A 24,501-nucleotide genomic window follows, 5' to 3' on the forward strand; every position below is an offset into this window, starting at 1 on the left:
GTTGTACGATGGTGAAAACAACTTGGTCATGATACAATTCTAAGGAAGTAATAAAAGAACCATAGTATTTGCACAAATGCTCATGGGCATTCAAGAAATGCTTTCACGAGTTCATTCCAATCAGCTATAGTTTGTCCTCGAGAGTGTGTCTCGAGAGTGTGTTTTATCCTCGAGAGTGTGCAAGAATTAAGTCTGTCACTCATTCATGCCGCATGCTGTGGGATGAGCTGTAATCAGCTTGAGCTTGTGTGTAGTATACCTCTTGAAATTGTGAAAAAGGTTGAGTAGTTGTTGTACTTGTTTACCTGTCTTCTGAACCATTTGGCCAAGATGTTTTCTTACAAAAGGCTGCCTTTTCTGCATTCTGCTGAGGGTTTCCTGAAGGAATAGTTTACGCAAATCAATAAAATGCCCATACCTTGCTAAGCTTCATTTTCTATTAGTCTTCATTAGGTCAATTCTAACAAAGAAATGAGCCCCTGATAAATTCCCCCTCTTTCATACATTGAAATATGAGAGATACCTAAATGGCAATGTGTATTTAAAATATTCTCTGTGCATACATCACCAAAAACTGTTGAATGTGCGCTGTTGTTAAGGTATTATATAAAATATTTATTATGGCAGAAACTCTTCGAGCTTAAGGCTTGTGGTCTTAGTACTTAATTAATTGGTTTGCTAATAACTTCAGGAAATTAGCTAATAACTTTATAATATCGGTAAAAGAAATCCGTAAGTAGTAACGTCACCTTGAAGATCACCCACCAACCACCTTTGACATCACAGCTTTTCGATGGTGTCTGCTGGGAGCTACTTAACTCTCTAATAGTAAAAAGGAATGACATTGTTTTTAAGGAAGCCAAGGACTTAGCATTACAAGTTTAAGGAAATTTTATTCAGTCAGCGTAGCCAAAATGCTGAAGACATAGATGTCTACATCGTTCTAATAACATCATATGTTGATGTTTGGCTGGTAAGTACAGAAGAAAATCCAAGATAACAGACTTTTGGGCTAGTTGGTTTGTTACGTTCAACGAAGTCATAGCACTGAGACCAGACAGGGACCACAGAAAGTACAGGATGGGTGAAGGACCTGTATTATTTCTGTGTTCCCTGTTTTGTCAGCGCTATGGCTTCATTAAACGTCCAAAATAAAACAGTCATTTATTTTTTTAGGTGACGGTAGACTTCTAACGACAACATAATGACAACAGTGTCTTTTAGCATTTTCTGACTGTATCATGACGGCATTATGTAAAAATGATGTGTCAGTTGCAACGAAGCCAAAGAAATGTCAGTGATTATTTGAAATGCCTTCTTTGTGTCTTAGATACGTGGCATGACCTGCGCCTCGTGCGTTCACACCATCGAGACCAATGTCTGCAAGCTTCCCGGAGTGGTCAGTGCATCAGTCAGTCTGGCAACGCAGAAGGGAAGGTTCTCCTTTGACCCCGAGAGAACAGGACCCCGCCAGATATTGGAACGAATCAAGGTTGGCAAACAATTTCATCACAAGCACTAGAAAAATTGTTCTTGATTCGTACATGGCCTGTTTTGACTTTTCCGGTGACCTTATTTCTGACAGGATTTGGGCTTCGAGGCTCATCCATTTACAGACCACAAGATGGATGCAAGCTACTTGAGTCAGAAGGAAGAAGTTAAAAAGTGAGCTTCTTCATTTTTTCAATATCTCACAGAGCTTTTACTGCAGCTGACGATGACATTTAAGTGGAAATCATTCATTAGCAAAAATAATATTTAATATTTTATTCGAAGTGCATGTTTATTATGTGTATATATTTGTGATATGCATTTTGAGGTTTGCTTTGTTCTGTAGTTTGATTCGTCTGAGCTTGTTTATATCTAGGTTTGATGTTGTTTGATTTGTTGCATGCTAAATAGCATCTGGCAACAGTCCACTACTTTTGGGGGGATTTATTGCTCTCAAGATACACATGCTTGCTTTATCTCTGTTCGGTGTTGTTCCCAAAGTAAGGTGGTGAAATTCGGTTGAAATGCATTTAAATGAAATAGTTTGATGAGCACCAAGGCATCATTTGCTTAGAGATTTGCTTGTGATTCACCATACCTGTGTAATGAAAACCATCTGTCACCTCAGAAACATGGTGTAGGATTTGCAGTGCAAGGCTGTAAGATTTATCTATATCTGGCCAGTAAAGCTGTGTTCTGATTTCATGGAATAAAGAAGCACTCATTATTTAGACGCATGTTAAGAAGACAAAGTAATCAAAGTTAATTGGAAGCTGTTCACTTTTATGCCCCAGTGTACATGTTACGAGAATAACTCCCCTGTCTTCTCTTGTTCTGCCAGGTGGAGAAGATCCTTCCTGCTTTGTGTGATGTTTGGCGTGCCGTCCATGATTATCATGATGTACTACATGTTCCGGCGAATGGCTTACAAGCTTGACGACTGTTGTATATTTCCAGGGCTTTCAGCCGAAAACTTTTTCCTTTTTCTATTAGCCACCATAGTCCAGGTTTGTACTGCATAACAATTTTTAGTTTTAGTCCATTGTTTTATGCACAAACAACAGTGGCGGGACATTGTACGGGCTGCATGATTCGAATTAAATGAGCAGCAAAGTCTAAGTACAAATAGCCTTTTCAATTTTTCCTGTTGAAATATTAGTAAGTTGAATTAAATTTTGTCCGGTGCATATGCTCTTACCACAGCCATACATATGTAGCATATTTGTTGACTGTGTTGTACCTATTTGTTGCTGCTTTTTTTTTAGTTGCTCTCATATTGGTGCGTGTGTGCTTACTTTCCTTTCAAAACATTAATGCTGCCCACTGCCATTATATTGTTATCAATTCACTTTTAGGGTTATGCATCAAGAGCAACCTAGATAATGTAAACTGTTTGGGGCTAACCACCCCTTAGTTTCCTAGTATATTTCAATGTGTATGTTAGGATAACCTTTGGGTAAGTTGAACCAAATAATTAGGCTTCTTCATGCTCTCATAATTTAAATATATCATTAAGCTCGATATATTTCTTTGTTAGTAAGGTGTATTTTGATGTACAGGAAAAGCTCGTTAGTTTTACACTCATTATTAAAAAAATCTGACTATTTGGACATTTTCTGTGGTCCTGGCACCATATGCATTCTTTAGTGACACCAAACTATCGTTCATATGTGGCCACAACTATATCAGTTTGGACGATCCTCTGAGCACAGTGAGCATGCAGCACTGCTAATGTGCAACCCATAAGAGCGAAGATGGCGTTTGAGCACAGCATAAATGACTACAGGTTTTTTCAAAGGCATGATTGTGATCCACAATCGCGTTGTTATTGCATGATAAGGCAAGAGTTCAAAGCAAGTTTCTACTTAAAGGAGCCCTGCAACACTTTTTGAGCATGGGCAGAAAATGCTGCGGATCGGTAGTAGAGGCTCCCGACAACATGAGAGCCAAATATTAGCACAACACGCGGCCTGGAATTGAAAATAAATTATCAAAGTGAGCTAAAAATTGCTTTCTCTTCTCTCGACAAATGCCAGAAGATGCTCAAAAATTACTCTTAGAAAGTCCATGTATCAGCTATTGGCTGAATAGAACATGGTGCTCGGTCGTTGCAGAGATTGCCGAAGGAGGCCGCGACTTGTCCACGCATGTACGCGCGATCACACTGAAGATGCCTCACATTCGAAGAAAATAAAAGTGCTCAAGGTCACGAGGCACGGGTGACTTATTGTTTTTTATCCTGCCATCCCTCTCTTCTTAGCTTCCAGATCTTTCGTCAAGACGAGAGAAGAGAATGCAATTGCAGCATACGAGAAACCTTTGTAACTCCACTCGCATTGGACAGATTCTTAAATTTTTGCTGTGTTGAGTTCGTGAGGCAATAAGCTCTTCCACTGAATTGATTTCATGATTACTAGAAAAAGTGTTTTAAGACGCGGGGGTCTTGAGCTGTGGTCACACTGTGAAGTCGCGAATCATGAAAGTTATGGCTTACACTCCTCTTTTGCAAAATAAGATATATATTTATGTATTTATAAAATAAATGAAAGGGCATTGATGTAATACGCACCTATTTATTGTTTTTCTCATGCTTTTGATAATTAAGCATTTCGCTCATTCGGACAGTTTTTCCGGATCTTTGAAATCTGAATTAACAAACTTTTATTGCAATACCTTGTTATACACCCATTGTGTAGATCTCACTAATTAGACAGCATTTATGAATTAATTGCACTATAGTACATGCAAAGATCTTTGAGATAGTAAGGTGCCCTGGTGTTCATAAGAACATTTTTCATCAATTACTGCAGTGACATTTTCAAGGAATACAACCAACACAGCATGAATTTTAAAACCTTATTGTGCCATGTGCATTAAAGGTAGCAAACCGAGTTACATTCTTTTTCTGCATCATTTGGGTGCTCTTCAAATTCAGTGGTAATTACCAGAAGACTGTTACAAACTTTAGGCGAGTTCTGTTAAAAATCTCTTGTGTACATTGTGGCAAGGTGACAGCTCTTTTTTTTTTTATGGAGAAAGTAATATGAATATCTTAAGATGGTGGGTGCTTTTACTTCATTAGACATGCAAGTTAGATAGTTAGGAACCACAGCCGCTGCGAGCCGTGCAAGTTGTGGTGTTAATAAATGGATATGAAGTGAAAAATATGCCTTTCAGCTTGCATTATTCATGGCATGAAATCGAGAATGAGAGAAGTTGCAAACCTTTTCAACCTTATAGCATTTCACCTCTAGAAATTTGAAGGTATCTTTCACTCACAACCTGGCATCAGTGTAAGCTTTGCCAAAGTCAGTGCGCTTTAAGGCTCCATTCCTACTTGTGGCATTTGGAACTTACTGTGCAATTTATTTTTGGCGATTCTTTCTGCACCTTTCTTACTAGCTGCTCCCTGTTAAGCTTTGATTTCCTCTTGATTCACAAGATAAACTTCTAAAACTATAAAATTTCCGCTTCCTTTGACGCAGTTTGTCGGCGGCCGCTACTTCTACGTGCAAGCTTGGAAGGCCGTTTCCCACAGGGTTGCCAACATGGACGTGCTCATCACGCTGGCAACAAGCATCTCTTATTTCTACAGTGTCATTATTGTTGTGTACTTTATGATTGATAGTGCAGACCACAGCCCAAAGACCTTCTTTGAGACACCGCCCATGTTGCTCACTTTCATATCACTTGGACGTTGGCTTGAGCACATTGCCAAGGTAATTGTGTTGAGTCTTTCTCAACAGCCTTGTTGCACTTTTTAACATTTATACATTTCTTTCTTGAAGTATTTTGGGGAAGAGCTATATTTGGCCTAGCAAGTGATCTAGCTTGTTTTTAGCTAGTTTTCATAGATACTTTAGATTTTGCACATTTTGATCTGTACAGTGCTAATGACAGCAGTTGAATGTAAACATTTGACAGAAGTCTGTTCGGTTGGGTATGAAACTGGGAGATGATTTAGACACCAACCAAAAGTTTTAAAGAAACCCTACGTTTCGAAACCGACTTGGTTCTTTACTCAGGGGTGTCTGCGGGGCTACATAGCAGCGGCGTCTTCAAAGCACTCGCGGGGTGGATAGTGACCCCTCCTCTCTCTCTCTCTCGTTTTGCAAAACGAGAGAGAGAGAGAGCGCTTTGAAGACGCTACTGCTACCGCAGTCACCCCTGAGGAAGGAAGCAAGTTGGTTTCGAAACGTCAAGTTTCTCCAAACTTTTGGTTGGAGTCTAAATCATCTCCCAATGACAGCAGTTGTGCTTCTAAAAAAAAAAAGAACACAGATTTCAACTGGCATTTTTAAAACACGATGCAAGAACTGCATGTCTGACTCTTATAAATTTACAGTTTCAAACATTTGCTGAACACTGCTTTTAGCAATAACACTGGCAGGGCTTCTGTGGAAGGTGGCAGTACATGAAGAATGGCACTGCACAGCTTATTGCCGCAACTTGTCTGAAAAAATATGGCCTTGTAATCATGCTAATAATAACTCTGTTTACATTAGTGCAGTTACTATTGCACTTGTTGTCATCTGTATCACTGACAGTCATGGTTTATGATCTACAGAAGTCATCGTAGTGTATTCCTATCGGCCTTATGCCTGTGTAGCAATTGTAGAACAATTTGCGTTCTCTTGAACAGAAGAGGCTGAAGGAATCGGGGGTCAGTTTTTTTTTTTTTTGCTTGATGCGACTGTATGAAGCGAACAGATAAAGAAGCCAAGTAAAGCATAGGGGTATTTTTCGTAGCTTTCTAGAGAAGTGTAATGATTGTGAGATAAAAGAAAATTGAAGTAAGGGGGACAAAATATTAACTCTTTGCCATCCGGGACCATACCCGCAACCTTTGTAGTGTGTGTCTGATACTCTGCCAGCTGAGCTATGCTGGCACTCGTTCTCTCATTCACTTGCTTGGTAATTTCTGTATATGTCAGCGTGACGACATTGGCCAGCACCATTATTGGCCATGGTGGCAAACATGAAACATTTTTTTTTCCTAAATAGCTTCACATAGCATGTTAACCTATGAGCTGGCAGCTCACCAATAAACTCCCGCATGCTGCCTAAAGGTCCTTCGGTTATTTGGTAGCTGTTCTTCGCTGAAGATATTTGTCAATCTGGTTGACATGCATAGTGAGAATGTCCCTACACACCTCTTTGTAGGGAAAGACATCAGCTGCACTTGCCAAGCTGATTTCCCTTCAAGCCACGGAGGCAGTCCTTGTGGATGTGGACGGACAGATGAACATCACTGCGGAGCGAAGCATCAGTGTAGAATTGGTCCAAAGAGGGGATGTGTTGAAGGCAAGCTGGGTTTGGCTTTGTCTCTGCATGTTTCGTGCATGCTATGGTAGCTCTTTAGTATGTCTGCAGGCCAAATAAATGAATGTGTGACAATGCCGTCTGATTTCTGTTATTATTGAATCTTTTTTTGTGCTGTCCCAAAGTTATGGGCTGTGTCGAATATGGCTTTCTTATTATTTTTATGATTTTTTTTGTTCTAGAGTACAATTATATTGCCTCTCACACTTTTTAGAATATATTTCTGGCATAAAGATGATTTTCGGCATCTAACTTCTCAAAACCATGATAAAATTACGAGGGATGCTATAGTGAAAGGCTCCAGAAATTTTGGATACCTGCGGTTCTTTATCCTGCGCCTAATTCAAAGTAAATAGGTCTCAAGCATGTTTGCCTTCATCTAAAATGTGGCTGGGATTTGATCCTGGGACCTCGGGGTCAGCAGTTGAGCAGTATAACTACTATACCACCATGGTAGGCACTTCTGGCATAATTACAGACTTTTTTACATGTGTGCTAGGCATAGAAGAAATCAATGTTTTCATTTAACTCTGTTTGTGTATGATTTCTTTGAAAAGGCTTTCAAACTTTGCAGAGATCCTTATCAGTTCACTTTGCTGGGGTTGTAGGTTATGCCTGGAGCAAAGATACCGGTGGACGGAAGAGTCTGTATGGGCCACTCTGTTGTCGACGAGGCTCTCATCACTGGTGAATCCATGCCTGTCCCCAAGAAGGTTGGTGACCAGGTCATCGGTGGCTCCATGAATGGCAAGGGTGTCCTTCTGATCATTGCCACCCACGTTGGCAAGGACACAGCACTCTCACAGATTGTCCGACTTGTTGAGGAGGCGCAGACATCCAAGGTAAGTCACGCATCATCTGGTCTAAGGTGTCACTGTATATGTGAGTTGCTTGCTGTAACCAGAAGGCCTCAATACAAGCTTTCTATGAGCGTTTGTGAAAATTAACTGAACCTACAAACGCAAAATGATTTCTGTGTGAAGTTGTAACAGGTTGCTTTATCAAAGATTGTATTATTGCCTTATCAGGTTATCTTTTTTTTTCCTGCGGTAGTTATAGAAGCTGGTGCTCTGAAAAGACATGTTGCACGCATGTGTATAGAAAGCACTAGACGAAGTTCCACTTTTTCGCTATTTTCTGCTTGCTATGTGCTGTTTTTTTACACAGCCTTCAGCAGTATCATAAGTGGCACTAGCATGCGCATAGCAACGAACATATGTTTACATAGCATGTCTTATCATATGAAAAAGGAGGTACTGTACATTATTTTTTGTGTTCATAAGGCAGGTGCTATTTCGTTAACATTTGTGAAGATGCAACTTGCCTATGCACAGAACCATTCATGCTGGCTTGACGAATGTGTGTGGTGTGTGTGCACGTGCGTGCACATATGTGTGTTTTGCTTGTGTGCAAAAAACTGCCTGATGCATTATAAAATTTCTATAACCTCAATTGCTAAAGATGTCAGCTAGAAGGCCTGTGTGGTAGCTGGGTGTGGTAGCTGGACAGAAATTATGGCTTGTAATGTAGGCACCTCAGTGATATTGGATTCCTGTTATATTGTGTCTAACACTAAATCGTTACCACTGTGCAACTGACTGACTGACTTGTATGTGAGAATTTGTCTACTAGCAGCATACTCCATATTCTTTATTTATTCTGGTGTGTGGTACGGTTGATTGCTATCTTTAAGAAAACTACAACACTAGACAGTTTTGTTTGTCGGTATGTTATGTCAATCGTAGATGTCTCATTGCCTGCATTCTTACTGTCTTGTTATTATGCAGGCTCCAATTCAGCAGCTGGCAGACAAAATAGCTGGTTACTTCGTTCCTGGTGTAGTGCTGGTCTCACTGCTAACATTATTTGCTTGGGTCTTAATTGGATTTCATAATGTGGAGTACATCACACCATTCTACAAGAGACAGGTAAAGGTTGTTTTGCTTTGTACACATCTTTATTGAATTAGCTTACTCTAAAGACTGACCAAGCATCATTTTTGTAGGTTTTAAAATCAGCTGCTTGAAAGGGTCGGTCATATACTTGCCCTTATCTATACATGCACATGTTTCATGCTATCAGACTTGTAGACAAAGGAAAAGCGACCCTATACCCAATTTCCTCACCCAGTTTGACGTTGAGGGGGTCTGTGGAGAGCTTCCCAGTGTGGAGTTTGCTTTGAGTAACGAATTTCATATATTTATCAAGTGTAATGAGACCAATAAGCTGTACGATATGCAAAGAAAGATACCTAACATTTAATTATGGTGCTTTCTACTGAAAGTAATTACTGAAAATTAACTCTACTTCTGTCTTCAGCCTCACACCCCACCCACTACCCCCCAAAATTCTTGTAAAGGTGTATTGACACAATGGACAAAATCGCAATTCGAGCTTGTAGATAGTGTGCTATGTCATCGTACACCAGCCATTCCCGTGTTCCCACTTCAGTTTGTGCAGAGCAATTCGTGGAATGGTGGAGGCCGAAATCAACATTGCCCCGCTGCGGTGGTCTAAAGGCTAAGGTACTTGGCTGCTGACCCGCAGGTCGTGCAATCGAATCCCGACTGCAGCGGCTGCATTTTTGATGGAGGCGAAAATGCTGTAGGCCCGTGTGCTCAGATTTGGGTGTGCGTTAATGAACCCCAGGCAATCAAAATTTCCGGAGTCCTCCATTACGGCGTCTCTCGTAATCATATGGTGGTTTTGGGACATTAAACCCCACATATCAATCATCAGCCAAATCAATATTGCGATCCTCATAAAGCAATGTTGAAATCCTGGTTTTTAGCCTAAATCCTACCCCATCCTGTGAGTACTGGCTGCGAAGAGATCCGAATCACATCACGTTACATGCCGATTCGTTTGTGATCATGACTTTCGTGTGAATACAGCTTTATGGCCATGGTTGCAGCAATGGCAATCTTTTCGGCTAGTTTAATACCAATGGTTATTCTTAAACTCTGTCAGTATATTTGTAGCCCTCATATTCAGGAACTCCACCATTGCACTGTGAATCAATAATCAATACATTGCGATAGTAACCATGATGTTACTTATATATATGTTTTCATCTGCTTAAATTACTTAGTAACTAGTCTTAAAAACTTTGGTATTCAGTTACATGCTGCTTGTCACTAATGTGTTAAGTGTTTTATACCAAATACTTCACATGGCTGTTGCCAAATTAAACTGATGCCCAACATTTTCCGTTACAGTGCTACGCATTGCACAATGATTGTGTTGATTGGCAGTGCAGTGGTGGTAAATGCAGAGGACCAATGGTGTTCTTATACGATTCCGTTCGTTCACTGCTGACACGCTTATATTTTATATGCAGCGATATCACGACACAGACACCGAGCTGATCTGCCAGTTTGCGTTCCAATGCGCACTGACTGTGCTTTCCATCGCTTGCCCTTGCTCACTGGGCCTCGCAACACCCACAGCTGTCATGGTTGGGACAGGGGTTGGTGCATCCAACGGTATTCTAATCAAAGGAGGAGAGCCACTTGAGATTCTCCACAAGGTGAGTGAGCTTGATTTCACAGCTTTAATCTCTAATGTGCAACCATGTTTTAGTATTAGTGGCCACCGACAGATTGAGTGCGAAAATAGAGGTGTTGAGTCATGGGGCTGAAACATAGAGGATATAAAAGCAACTGGAGAAAAAGTTCTGGAATAAAAAAAGAAAGGTAGTAGTAAATCTAAAAGATCAGAGACGGGCAGAATGGGTCAGAGAGCAAAGAGAGGCTGCCGATATACTAATTGTCGTCAAGGTAAAAAAAAAAGGACTTGGGCTGGCCACATAATGTGTAGAATAGACGACTGGGGAACAGATTGGCTACCAAGGGATGGGACATTCAGTCGAGGTAAGTGAAAAGTTTGATGCAGTGTCGAAATTAGGAAGATTGCAGGCATCAAATGGAATCAGTTCGCTCATGATCAGACCTGGAGATCATTGGGAGAGGCCTTTGCCAGGCAGCAGACATAAAAATAGGCTGGAAATGACAATGATATTTGTAGATTGCAGATGGTGGTGTGGCAGAAATGTCACTTTTTGTCAAGTTGCATGGTGTCGAGGCAGTGAGGACAAACAAGGGCAAGATGACGCGGGTGCATAACTGCATGTTCACTTGTACATGTTAGTAATCAGTCCCACTGCGTTATACAGTTAAACCTGGATATAACAGAATTGACAAATTCCCATAAACATTTCTTCTAAAGAGTATTTCATTATTAAAGAGGATTCGGTACGAAAGTCTGAAATATAAACGCACAAATTATAAACAGAAGGAGAACTGAAGGCAGAGCTCATCCGAAATACTTATTTAGCAGTAAACAAATGTGTCTTTATTGAGATAGCAAACATATGAACACTCCCGACTGGTTTTTGCCACAACCGCAGTGTTCTGCAGAGAAGTCCAAATTGATAACATGGCCATGTACATTGCAACTTCATCAAGCGACCCTTTGTTTTTATGTTATGAGTAGAGTTGCAATGTGAAAATCTTTACAGGTCAATTGTGTGGTGTTTGACAAGACAGGCACCCTCACCAATGGCGTGCCAGTGCTGACGCGCATGACGCTGCTGGTCGAAAGCAAGGTCTGCTCCCTTGCCAAGCTTCTCTTCTTGGCTGGAACAGCCGAGACCAACAGTGAGCATCCCATAGGAGCAGCCATAACTAAGTTTGTCAAAGAGGTTCGTGTTACTCATCTGGTTTTTAATAATAATCTCAACCGTGGTGGTCTATATATAGCATTATTCTCATCTGGTTACCACAGATAACGGTGGATGTAAAGCAGAAAAAACCAGGAAAGTTGTACTAGAGGCTGGTTCACCAGGCTCTACTTGGAGACTGCCCCTGAAGGCTCCGGCTTAAAAAACACCTTTTTTTCCCTTAAGAATCAGATGTGAGAAATTAATGAAGTACTTACATAAACTTCAAATATTTTCAAGTTTTTGCGACAAATAAAAGCACTCATGTCCAGAACCCTAAAACAGTATTATGGTGCCTGAGAATATATTGAATATATTTATATGACCGCTATATAAAAGAAAAGGCAGTTTTGGCTTTATTATTGAGAGGCCGGCTTCTCAGTGATTTGTTACTGTATACCAGTGATGTTACTTGGAGACAGCAACTCACAACATACTAGCGACAGATCTACCATCTGTTCGTAGTGCTTGTAACCAACGAGTGCATTGTCCAGTGACCCCAACAGTGATTTCAGCGATTTAGGCTCTATGCAAGACGCAGAGTTTGCAAACTCAATAGAACAGTGTTGACTTGTTGAAATAATGTCCATTGCGAGCTTGCTGATGCTCAGCAACAAAAACTTTAAAATCAAAGTAAATATATTTTAAACGTATTGTCTGACTCCTGTTGTAGAGAGCGTTAGCACTGCACATCAAGAAAACCAAGAACGTCCCTCTTACAATGTCTCAAAATGTTGTCATTACTCTTTTAACTTAACTCAAGTCAAGCTCATATATAGTCTGTTTCGAAGGCCGCTTCATAAAAACAAGTGTTTTGCTCCCATAAAATTTAGCAGTATTCTGCACTGACATGCCATCAGCAAGGCCCATTGGTATTTGTGTGCACATTCATTTTTTTTTTTGCCATGAGATGAGAGTGGTACCAAAGCCTGCATGTGTTTAGTAATGTGCATCATTTTTTTGTTTATTACTGTCACATCTTTGCCTCTTAGTTATGGATATACTGTACTTACACGAAAGTAGCGTGCTAGTGTCATCAGGTGCCACATTTTCAAGTATGAATCTTCAGTGTGAGAAATTGAGTCGATCGGTTTGTCGGTTTGTCATTCGGCCATTCGATCTGTCAGTTGGTCACTTTACCTGACATGTAGCTACACTTGTTTGTCGCAACGGTTGCTACAAACACTAAATGTTTAATAACTTGCAGTTTTCATTGCTACTCATCGTGGTAAATTATTTGTGTTCGAGACATCTTGCTGAATTTGAAACCTACTGTTTTCTTTCTTTCTTACTATGCAGACGTTAAAGGTTAACACCCTTGGAAAGTGTGAGGACTTTGGGGCTGTTCCCGGTTGCGGTCTGCGGTGCCGCATTTCTGGAGTGGATGATTCGCTAAGCAACATTGCCGATTTGGAGCGCCTTGTCACTGACACCAAGAACCCCCGCAGCAGTTATGTGGCTTCCTCGGAGGACGTGATGATTGACCGGTGGATTCTGCCAGCTCACATACGGGGTGACACTTTGCTCAGTCCACCCCAAGGCCTCTTAGTCGACGTGCCAAACCATCAAGGTGAAAAGCATTCTTTGGTCTTTTCGCTGACCTCATTATACAGAATTTCACATTAAGCTGCCAACTGAAGCATTCATTATCACTTAATTGTGGATTTTCATAATAAGATCTCATCAGTTTCATTCGATATTTTGCCAAAGATGGGCATTTCATGATTGAATAACATACCATACAATGTTAATGCATGTTAAAGAACCCAGGGTAGTCAAAATTGTCCGGAGCCCTCTACTGCAGCATCTATCGTAGCCTGAGTCACTTTGGAACATTAGGTTCTATGAAGCAAATAACAATAACAAGGTTTACTGTGAAGCAGTTTCTATAACCAATGCCAATGCTGTCATTTTTTAAAACAGCATGTATAATTAGTTTGCTCTTATTACAACATGAAAAAAAAATTTAGAAATAGCTCTCATAGTAAAACAGTCTGCAAAAGAAAAACTGCAGTGTTTGTAGTGTCTGCATTGCACTTCAGTGGAATGACGATTGCTAATACCATTTGTTGGACAAAGTTACTCTACAGAGAAGTACCCCTGTGAATCATGTGATTATTCATAATCATTTTTCACATCTCTTGGCAATGATGAAGTTTGAGGCATTCTTCTCAAATTGTGGTTGAGAGGAGCATTGGGCTCAAAACCAGCGAGGGGACCCCATCGATTGGCATTGCACATTTTGTGCTGGGGCTCTTTTTAGTCAGCACTACTGTGCATTGTGTGGAGACCTTAAAACGGAAGGGGCGTCAGCGAGTGGTGCTGTTTCTAACTTTAATCTTAACAATACTCCCTGAACTTATTCGCTGTTTTATAAAATCTCAGATTATATGTTTTCTAGTTTTTGAACTATGCACATTTTATGATAAATTGGTTTAGTCATAGCAAAACCGCCATAGAAATATTGCATAAAAATCCCTGGTTTTATGACACGATTTTACGTCAACCTTGAGTCGCACTACTCTCCAATACCCTCCCCCCTCAATGTTTTTGAATTTAGCATAAGTATGTAAACACGCATACATAAAAATGCACTAGAAACATGCATAGAGTATGATATAACCCACCCTCCTGCCTCTGGAAAAATTTCTGGCTACGTAAGTGCTCATTATAAAGAGGTTTAATAGGACGGGAAGGCACTTTCTTATATTTTATTTATGTTAATTTTATGAGCCTATGTGCATATATTGCTGAATGAAAAAACATTTGATGACATGTATATGAAAAAATGCAAATGAGGTGTCTACAATGGGCCAGCAAAGCACTTCTTGAATTTTGGCATCTGACAGATTAAACAGTAACTGTATGAGATATTTTTGCTGCCATGACTAGGCTTGTGTGAATATTCAAATGCTTTGAGTATTCGAATTAATATCGCAATATTCGGATTTGCTTTGATTGTAATTTAGATTATTGAAAATTTCGAAGTATTCGCGATGAACGAATACATGTACATTAATCCGCGTGTAATCTCAATAAGGGTGGTTTCACTGCAGTGAAGTGGTGCTAAGCGGTGAAAACATTTAACGAAATGCATGTAATTTTTTTTTTGTAATGGTGGTTACACTGCAGTTGGAAAGTGCTACGCCGCAAAAATGAAGTTCCACCTAAGTGAACATATTACCTTTACATCGATTCATTTTTTTACATACAAAAGCTTGTTATACCGGCTTAGATGCTCTAAAGTCATGTAAATAATAAAACGTAACATGTTTTAAATCCTGCTACTATTCAAAGTTGTTTTCCTTTGAACGAAAACAAGAAATTGCATTTGCACAGACTTTGTTTCAATTGAAAAAAAGAAATATATATATATATATATATATATATATATATATATATATATATATATATATATATATATACACATACATACATATATATCGAATGAACTTGCAGATCGCACATTTGAAAAGGAAATTGCCTTTATTAACATTTCGGTCGTGGCACGGCCTTCATCAGAGTGAGTAGGTATGATACAATGCAGCCTATTTTATAGGCTGACGTGATGAACTCTCGGTACAGCAGCTAGGACAATCGAAGTGAAAAAAAATTGGTAATCTGTCAGAAAGCTTGTGTTAACACGACTGACATGCGACGGGTGCATGAATATACAAGTTTCGAATTTCCTTGCGCATCAACACGTATGCGCAAGGATATATATATGGCAGCGTCTCCTGCGCCGCGCGGCGCAGCAGCCAGCCCCACACAGAAGTGGCTCCTGCGCCGCACGGAAGTGGCGTCACTTCAAAAATTATTACCTAAAGCTAGTTAAATGTGTAAATTATTCGTGTGTAATGCGTTAAACCTACAAAAATTTTACTAAGCAGGTATTTAACGAGTCAATTAGCCTAGGTTTGTTATTTAAATACATATTACAAGTATTTTAAATACAGGGGTGCCATGGGCGCTGCGGCTGCGAAAGGTAAACACTGCGATATGGTAGCCGCCTGCGATGTGTTAGGTGGTGAAAACTCCGATGAAATCGTGGCCATGGCCTAGTCCACTCCCAAGGAGGACTGGAGTGTCGTCGCTGCTTTATTTGATTGCTGGATGCTTAGTTGAACCTGGTGGTTGGAGCTAGCGCGGCCGTCCACCGCGCCGCAGCTTCATCTGAGTGTGTGCGCCATAAAGTTTCTCAGTATGATGTGCGGATTACAGTTGTTGGACGTACTGCATTTTCTAGATTGCAATGCCAAGCGTGGTGTTGTCAAAGGTGAAAGTGTTCTTGCTGCCGAGTTTGCTTGTCGCGAAGGACAAGGTCGACGATGAAATAAATGCTTTCGCACAGTTCACGTGTGACTGACCGGACGCACTTGCATGAAACTCCAGTGCGTCGGCGAAGTGTTCATACGGTGGATGGAAACAACTTTATTGTAATGTTCTTACGAAGCCTTTGATCTACGAAGGCCAGAGCTATTGCATTGCCGTCTGTTTTGTCAAGTGCGAACACGTACGGCCGTTCTCATCCGTTGCTATGTGAATGCTCCCGTGCTGTCACAGGCCGCGCGTGTTATTGAGCAAGGCAGACAAGCTGTTTTGTAGTTAGATGGGCTAATGCCGTCGGCACTTGCCCTTGGGCATTGTTTATCAAGTGCTGATCGCCTAGAACATTGCGGTGACACGTCAGTATATTTAAAGAAAGCAGCCTGCCGGTTACCTCGTCAGGTGATGGTACACTGAGCGACATAAAAAAAGTTGCCCAAGACTACGTTGCAGTGCACCTTTCTGTCATCAAAACTTTGATAAACCGTGGAAATCAACATTCCTGACACCTGTGCCGAAGAAACCAATGCAGCCAGCTGCATTCGAGTTTTTGTGTCTTTTTGCGTCTCGCCGATTAAGAGCACTAATTCGCAAAACACTTTATCATAATAAATATAGTCAATCCTGCAAGAGTCATCGAAGATCTAGTATTAAAGGGCATGTGGACGGAACCACCACCACCAGCAGCAAGTCGGGCTGATGAGGAGGCGCAAATGTTAAAACAATACATGCGTGAACAAAAAAAAAAGAGAAAGTATCGATAACTGCAATGGGACTTGAACCACCGACCTCACCAGTTGATGTGTTGCTTTAACCAACTACGCCACAGCTGCCGATCAGTTTGAGGTGGCAAACAAGCCGGTTTTGTATTGTTGTCACGCTAAACCTAACTAACATTTTTGTTCACTTTTTAGGAGCGAAGCTCCTTAAGGCGTGGGCTGTGCGTCCCCTGTATGTAGCCACCTCTCGTGGCTACATACAGGGGACTACATACAGTGGCTACATATAGTGGCTAGCGTAGTATTACGCTAGCCACCGCCTGATCTAAAGGGTACAGCCATATCCATCCGTCCATCCGTCCGTCCGTCCATCCATCCATCCGTCCGTCCGTCCGTCCGTCCAAAAGATGCAAGATGTTATAAACTAGACGGCGGTACGTGTAGTTGATTATGAAAGATGCGAGGTGTTATAAAATAGGAATGATGCCACATATGGCGCGTGTCATCGTTCGATATAGTGCGGCGACGTACGCTAGGGGGAGCGTTGCAATAAAATCGAGTGGGCAAAATGTACGGAGGATTCATGGTTTACCAGGTTTACCTCCGGAGCTTCGCCCACCCATCATCATTCACTTCGTGGATATGGCGGCATTTTTTTGTTTGGACGTAATTTTAACTGCTTTTATCGTTATGTCTAGACGTACCGCTAGACACTCCCGACTATTCAAACAAAGCGCCTAACCGGAAAATGCATGACGTCACTTCCGTGCGGTGCAGCAGCCGTTTCTGTGGGGGGGTTACTGTGTGGGAGTTCTGTGTGGGGGTTACTAAGCCTAATCGTTACAGGTATTGGATGCAACATTTACAATTTTATTATAGCAGAATGCCCCACTAAAGCTAGGTGTGACCAAGCAAACTATATGCACAGACTTCCCTGAAGGTAATGTCAGTAAGGTCATTTAAAATCATTTATTGAATTTATCATTGGAAGTGCCTAAAAATATTCGAAATAGTTTCCTTTAGCATCTGTGCCTCAGCTCTAGCGAAACTTCCAGCTCTCAAATGCATTGAAGTAGCCCTCCTCCAGAATGGCCTCCAATGCTGCTATGCAAACTGCTTTGATCCTGTCCACTGCCACAAAATGCTTCCATGCTTGCATTTTGGGGGTGTTTTTAGGTGTGTAAATGGAAAAAAGTTGGAGGAAGCTAAGTCTGGGCTGTATAGGGGCTGGGGATTGTCGGCACTCCCTCTCTAACCAGGTAACTGGTGATGAGGAAGGCACTGTGGGCCGGGGTATTACTATTATAGTACAACTTCCAGTCGTTTGCGATGTCCAGCCGGGTGCATTGAACCTTGCTTTTCACCCTTTTGAGGACTTCCACATTAAGTTTTAGAAATCTCTAACTTCTCTAAAGTTAGAAATCTCTAACTAGAAATCTCTAACAAACACTTAATCGTCGGTCTTAGTTTAACAGTTGCCTCACTTATGTCTCGTCAGCTGAGGTGGTTAATGTTGGCTGTCCAGTGTGGCCCTAGTTTTCACTTCCCGGCCTTCCAAAACGGCCTTAAGCCACCCAATGCCCTTACTAAGCAGCCTTGATTATGGAAACAGTTTCCACTGTGGTCTTGCCAAGTTTCAAAGTGCTGCTTAGCTAGATTCTCCCACCACCAGTTTTAACCGATTAAGCCGTGCTCCAATGTAAGAGTTGTGCGACAATAAATTTACTAACATTTCTTTCATGACAGACCTTGTATCTACCTCATTTCAGCTAAGCATTTGTATCAGCTTTGTTATGAAAAGATCTGACTACCGTATTTACTCGCGTAATCCTCGCACTCGCATAATTCTCGCACCCCCCACATCGCCCAAGAAAAATATGATTTTTTTTTTCCTCGAGTAATTATCACACCCCTGAACACTCCCGCAATAATGTCGTCTGCTCGTTCCAGCCATTGATGATGATAGCGGGTGCTATCTGGCGCCATCTCTTAAGCATCAAGCGTACTATTGCACGGAGATTCAATTCAATCCAAGCCAAGCCAAAGGGGCCAGCGCGTCACGGCGTGTTTTGTATGTTGTGTCGGTAATCTTGGCACGTTATGGGGCGATACTCTCTGTGTCGTCGTTTTGTTCTCGCGCTATAACTATCGTCATGCCATACCAATTAGCCCAAGCTGCCACACTTCTATGCCATACTGAAGCCACACGGCTGCTTCAAGTTGCAAGTAATAGATCATGCACTAAACAACGGCAACAGGGCCGCCGGTAGGCCCTTCGGAGCCTAAGAGTTTTGTGTTCGCTACTGGTGACGGCAGCTTAAAGCCACCTAACCGCGTTGGGCCTGCTGTGTGCCTAAAACTGGGATTGATGGTAAACTTTATTTCTTCAGAAGGAAATTGCGGACGATTCTGTTAAATAGCCATCAGCCCAATACTGACGTCCTACGCTTACCTTTTGAGCACTCCTGTTGAGCGCCGACCGCTACCGCTACGCCCCCAACGCCCACAAGCTTCGCGTATGGTATTCTAATTCTCGACTATTTGCTTCCACTTTTTGTGTCTCAAATAAATCTTGCCTTGTGTCGAACCTCTGCTTTTATTGTTGAGGTAAGTTCTAATTAGTATTTCTTAAAGCTTGCTGTAAGTTGCTGGTGTGAGAATCCCGATTTGCGGCCACTTCGTTTTCTTTTTCACTCTCTGCGTTTTCGTGGAAAGTTTTCCCCACGTAATTCTCGCACCCCCCAACTTTGCATCAGTTTTCTGGCAAAAAAAGTGCGAGGATTATGCGAGTAAATACGGTAATACTTTTTCTTGCTTGTATGGTATTTTTGTACTTTGCTATTATCTTTCATGATTTTTGTTCACTTTAATATCTTGATGCACAATTTAGGGCTGTATATTGCACACGAAAACTTGAGGTGCCATTTCAGTAGTGTATTCTGGTTCATATGGCCCATTAGAAGTACCAATAATATGGTACTTTTGTGGGAGTGTAAAAAAAAACGCTGGTTAACCTGATATGCTTGGCTTGTGCAGAACGCTTGGCCATCCATGGTGACAGCAACACGGTTCTCATTGGTAACAGGGAATGGATGCATCGTAATGGCATTGCAGTTGACATTGAAGTGAGCAAACTCATGGAGCATCACGAAGAGAAGGGTCAGACAGCAGTGCTCTGTGCCATTGATGGTAATCAGTCTCTTCACTTATCTACCAGTCATGCTGTCTTGCACTCATTGTTCCGCTTATGCCACTTAAAGCTGATGTGCTCTGATGTGGTCTGATGTGGTCTGATGTGCTCTGATGTGCTCTGATGTGTACGAATGTGAGCTGCACATTTCATGTGTGTGCTTGGAACTGCACTCATTGGGTTGTAGGGATAATAAAAAAGACATGCCCTCTGAATGTGCATATTGCTGTCTTCCTGACTGTGTAAACTTGCGTGTTTGAAGCCCTGGCTGCGATAATGCTACTGCGCTAGTGTTGTTAGTTCATGTCATTCTGCCGTTTTGTCCCTTTCATCTGTTTTTAAACATTTATTGCCACGTGTACTATCTTTAAAAGTTATTTTACTTGACCATGTTCACCACTTTATCAAACGTATGTGGCTCTTTGTCTCAAGTCACTGTTTTCACTGCTTCGTCTTTTTTTTATGTTTTCTGATTAATAAGCACAAACATGATGTACAATGTCTGACATGGAGAGGTTTTAAATTTTGAGCTACTGCTGTGAAAACAAACACCTTCATTAGACTGCTAAGCTGCTTAGCATTCTATGTTAGCAAGGTACGATATGAAATAAACTTCGCTGCTTTTCATTTGACAGGAGTCCTGGTCTGCATGCTGGCAGTCGCTGACACTGTCAAGCCTGAAGCCAACTTGACAGTTTACACCTTGAAGAAAATGGGCCATGATGTCATTCTTCTCACAGGCGATAACAAGCGCACTGCAGCATCGATAGCTCGTCAGGTGTGGACGGCAGCACTGCTCTTTCTCTGATCAGTTTTATTTGCCATTTTGGCCATGGCTGTTCATCCTTTCGCACGTGTAGCACTACTTTGACATATTTTTTTTCTATTATTTTGCTTGGTCTGCATGTGTATTAGAGTTGTACTTGGCTTGTGCAAATATTTGAATGTTCTGCTATTACTCTTTTTGAATTCACTTCGATTCGAATTTAATTTGGATATTTCGAAGCATTCAAAAGGAACAAATAGTAGGTGTGCTATATTACTCCGCAAGTGACCCCTTTAAAAGTGGTTTTGCTGCAGTGAACAGGTGCTGTGCCGTGAATTCAGGAAATATCTGCACTGTCCCTAAGCCCCTCAGTTATAATGAACGTATTACTCTCTCACCAAATCATCATTTTTAAAATTTTAAAAGCTTGTTATACATGCTTATATCCTCTGACTATAGTAGATTTGAAAACATAAAACATTTTACAGGTTATCACTTGCATTCTACCGGAAGTTAAATCCTCCTATTATTGAAAGTTCTTTGCACTTCCTTTGAACCAAATAGAATGGCGTTTGCACAGGCCTGATTTTAATTTAAAAAAAATTGTGTGCAGGTTAGTTGGGCCGTGACAAATATGCCCATTTTTCTTTGTACTAATATGTGATAAGTGTTCGAATTCAATTCAAAATCATTCGATCAAAGCCACTGTTTACTTTGAATTTGCTTTGAACCCAAAATTCACTGCAATTTCACTTGGTTAATATTCAAGAAATAAATGTGCCCACAGCCCTCCAACAGTCGCCCTTTAGCTGCGTAACCAAACCTACAACCATCCGATTCGTAGATTCGGTCCCTGTCTGTGGCCCGTTAATCTTTCATCCACTTCAGTTCCTTTCCATCTGTCAATTAATATACTACAGTTTAAACATACAAAAATGTGCCTTTTACCTCCCTTAGCATCATTATGTGTTGGCTTCATTAGAGTGTGTATGACAAAACAAGTGAGCCCTTGATCATAATCCCCCTGTTTTATTAAAATTCAAGTGTCTCTTAACTCTTCCATAGTATGTTCGGGATTCAGACCACATTAAAACAAGATTTGTTGTTTGAGATTTAGACTGGACAACACGCTGGTTCGTCGCCTCATTTCTAGGTCGGAATCAAGCACGTCTATTCGGAAGTGCTTCCATCGCATAAGGTGATGATGATTCAAAGGCTGCAAGAGCAGGGACGACGTGTTGCTATGGTAGGAGATGGCATCAATGACTCCCCAGCCCTGGCTCAAGCTGACATCGGCATTGCCATTGCTAATGGAACCGATGTTGCTGTCGAGGCTGCCGACGTTGTTCTCGTTCGTGTGAGTGTACTGACCACCCCTTCAAAACTCTCGAACGCAACCTGGCTCACTGTTTAGCAGTATGTATTTACTTTTTGGTTACAGCGCAAAAATGATGACGACGGAAAACAGAAGGAAGACAACCGAGCGCAGACTCGCAACTTCCAAGTTTTGTTTGAAGAACACAATAACATAAAAAAATAATGAAAAAAAGAAGCGTGTAAACATTGAGCAGAGGTGTTGAAAAAGAATATAAAAAGTTACACAGGGCATCAGTTGACGGCTCTTGTGCTGAGAAGATATGCGAACCCTTTTTCTGCGAGATGTAGCGATGCCTCCCTGAGGCATGCTTCACCCGTTTGTTTAGCATGGAAAGCGTCTATCACTTCCCCAGTTATCTGGGATCTGTGTATCGGCAAAGGCAGGGGAACAGCCACTCGTGCTGCGGTGCGATGGCAGATGCAGAACGTTCAGATTCTTGAGCGCATTTCTGTGCTCTTTTAAGGGCACATTAATACAATGGCTACTCTGCCACATTAATGCATTAATTGCATTAATGTGCGCTTGAGAAAGCACAGAAATTCGTTCAAGAATCCCAACGCTTTGCATCTGGCATCGCACTGCACCACGTGTGGCTGTTCACCTGTCTTTACCAATACAGAGATTTTGTTGAATCACAGATTCCAGATAACTAGGGAAAATGATAGAGACTTTTCATGTAATGGTAGTGCCGATTTTGCAAAACATAACGTTGAGTGCAGTTTTACCAACTTTATCGTTAAAAATAGCACGATGCTCAATAATTAAACAAATGAATTAGGCATGCGTCAGTGAGGCGCAGCTATATCTGACGGAAAAAGTGTTCACATATCTTCTCAACACTCGTTTGGGTCCCTCCTTTTTTCTGTCTTCGTCGTTTTCATGCTGTAACCAAAAATGCATCTATATCAACTAGCCCAACTTTCAATACTATTATATATACTTGCTCTTAGACATGTAGTACTACGTAAACATATTTGCAAAGACTCATGGTTATAATTGCAGAGTACTGTACTTCGTTTTCAACTTAGGAAATGCTTAAAGGGGCCTTAAACTTTAATGATTCAGTCATTTTAATGGCTTAATTACAGATTTTTTATAAACGATGTCTTTGTTAAGTTTCTTTTTTGGCTAACAAAGGTCCGAAAGGATGCTTGGCTAGCTAGAAACCTGCAAGAACATGCAAAACTGGCGACACTGTAAGGTCCTGGAGTTTCGTATGAACTCGCTGTTACGTCAAAGATATTCACTGCAAACGCTAATCTCTATTGGTATTAATGAAATAAATTATGTTCTATCGAAATCTGAGACCTAGAATGACAGGTTTCAGAAAAACTTAGAGCCAGCTGGCAAAAAAAAAAAAAAAAGAAAGAAAGAAAGAGAGGCAGAGAGACATTGACATTCAGGGCAGCGTGGTGACGTCCTTGTGCTGAAATTTGACATGAAATCTGAAAATGAAACATTGACGCACACTTGTTTTCTTATCTATTAAGAAAGTGATTGTGACAAAATCAATGAATTTCTCTTAGAGTAACTTGCTGGTATAAAATGATTCATTGTTTCACTGCAATGTCTATTCAAGTTTTGTTCAGGTTTTGCAGGTTCGTTATGTGATCATTTTGTTTCAGAATGATCTTCTTGATGTTGTCGGTGCCATAGCCCTCTCCAAAGCCACTGTAAAAAAGATACGCCTTAATTTTTTCTTTGCCACGGTCTACAACCTTGTCGGAATTCCACTGGCGGCTGGTACGTATCCTTCTAGGTCCCTCAGGTATTTGTGGTGATTCTAACTTATTGCTTTGATTAGGCAGCACTGAAAAACTGCTTTATGGTGAGGACATAGGCAGTCAGTGTCATCCAGGGTTTGTATCAAGGAAGTTGACTTATGATTTGACCCTAACAATGCCATAAAATTGTTCGATTCTTAATCGATTCTAATTGAGGCAAATTTGGGTATACTTTCGAACCTAGCACAAATAACACCTGCATTAAATCTGTCAATGAAAATGAACACAAGTTGTCAACCACTAATTCCTTTGTAGCTTTTACCTTGCTGTTTCTTAGATTTATCTCTATGAATATGTTAATACTTTACTCACCACTTTCTTGTGATGCCCAATATCTGCACCCAGCAAATAAGTGTCACATCTAAGCTCAAGCTACTTCGTCACCACCAATCTCCTCGCCAGAAAAAATATCTATTGTACCACGATTGCATTAGTGAAGAAAGTAAAAATGAAAGCATGAATGTATAAGCTGCAGATACGATAATGTTGACCATACATGTGATTTGCTGCACAGGTGTCTTCATGCCCTATGGTCTCGTCCTCAAGCCTTGGATGGGATCTTTAGCCATGGCCATGTCAAGTGTCTCTGTAGTCACATTTTCACTCATGCTGAAGCTGTAAGTTGTTGCTGCGGCATTGCATGTCTTACCTTGGCTAAGTCATTTTTTATATAACGGTATTGCAGGCATGTTCTGTATGTGATTATCGTATTTACTTGCATAATTTGCGCCCTCGTATAATTTGTGCACCTCTGATCTTTTATGAGCTTTACAGAAAAAAGAATATATATACTTGCATATTTTGC

General features: G+C 41.0%; 1 protein-coding gene across 1 annotated transcript in view; it reads left to right on the plus strand.

The window, feature by feature from the left end:
* ATP7 (copper-transporting ATPase 1) overlaps window positions 1-24,501 on the plus strand; it is a 39,360-nt gene that overhangs the window by 13,213 nt on the left and 1,646 nt on the right. Inside the window, exons 5-19 of the mRNA XM_075882026.1 lie at window positions 1,331-1,492; window positions 1,586-1,665; window positions 2,333-2,498; window positions 4,977-5,210; window positions 6,655-6,795; window positions 7,422-7,655; window positions 8,601-8,741; window positions 10,154-10,342; window positions 11,333-11,515; window positions 12,833-13,103; window positions 19,615-19,767; window positions 20,404-20,546; window positions 21,688-21,891; window positions 23,538-23,655; window positions 24,211-24,313. Coding sequence (XP_075738141.1) covers window positions 1,331-1,492; window positions 1,586-1,665; window positions 2,333-2,498; window positions 4,977-5,210; window positions 6,655-6,795; window positions 7,422-7,655; window positions 8,601-8,741; window positions 10,154-10,342; window positions 11,333-11,515; window positions 12,833-13,103; window positions 19,615-19,767; window positions 20,404-20,546; window positions 21,688-21,891; window positions 23,538-23,655; window positions 24,211-24,313 — 2,522 coding nt within the window. The remainder of the gene's footprint in view (window positions 1-1,330; window positions 1,493-1,585; window positions 1,666-2,332; window positions 2,499-4,976; window positions 5,211-6,654; window positions 6,796-7,421; window positions 7,656-8,600; window positions 8,742-10,153; window positions 10,343-11,332; window positions 11,516-12,832; window positions 13,104-19,614; window positions 19,768-20,403; window positions 20,547-21,687; window positions 21,892-23,537; window positions 23,656-24,210; window positions 24,314-24,501) is intronic.

The sequence above is a fragment of the Rhipicephalus microplus genome, chromosome 2 (genome assembly GCF_043290135.1).
Source record: "Rhipicephalus microplus isolate Deutch F79 chromosome 2, USDA_Rmic, whole genome shotgun sequence".
NCBI lineage: Eukaryota > Metazoa > Arthropoda > Arachnida > Ixodida > Ixodidae > Rhipicephalus > Rhipicephalus microplus.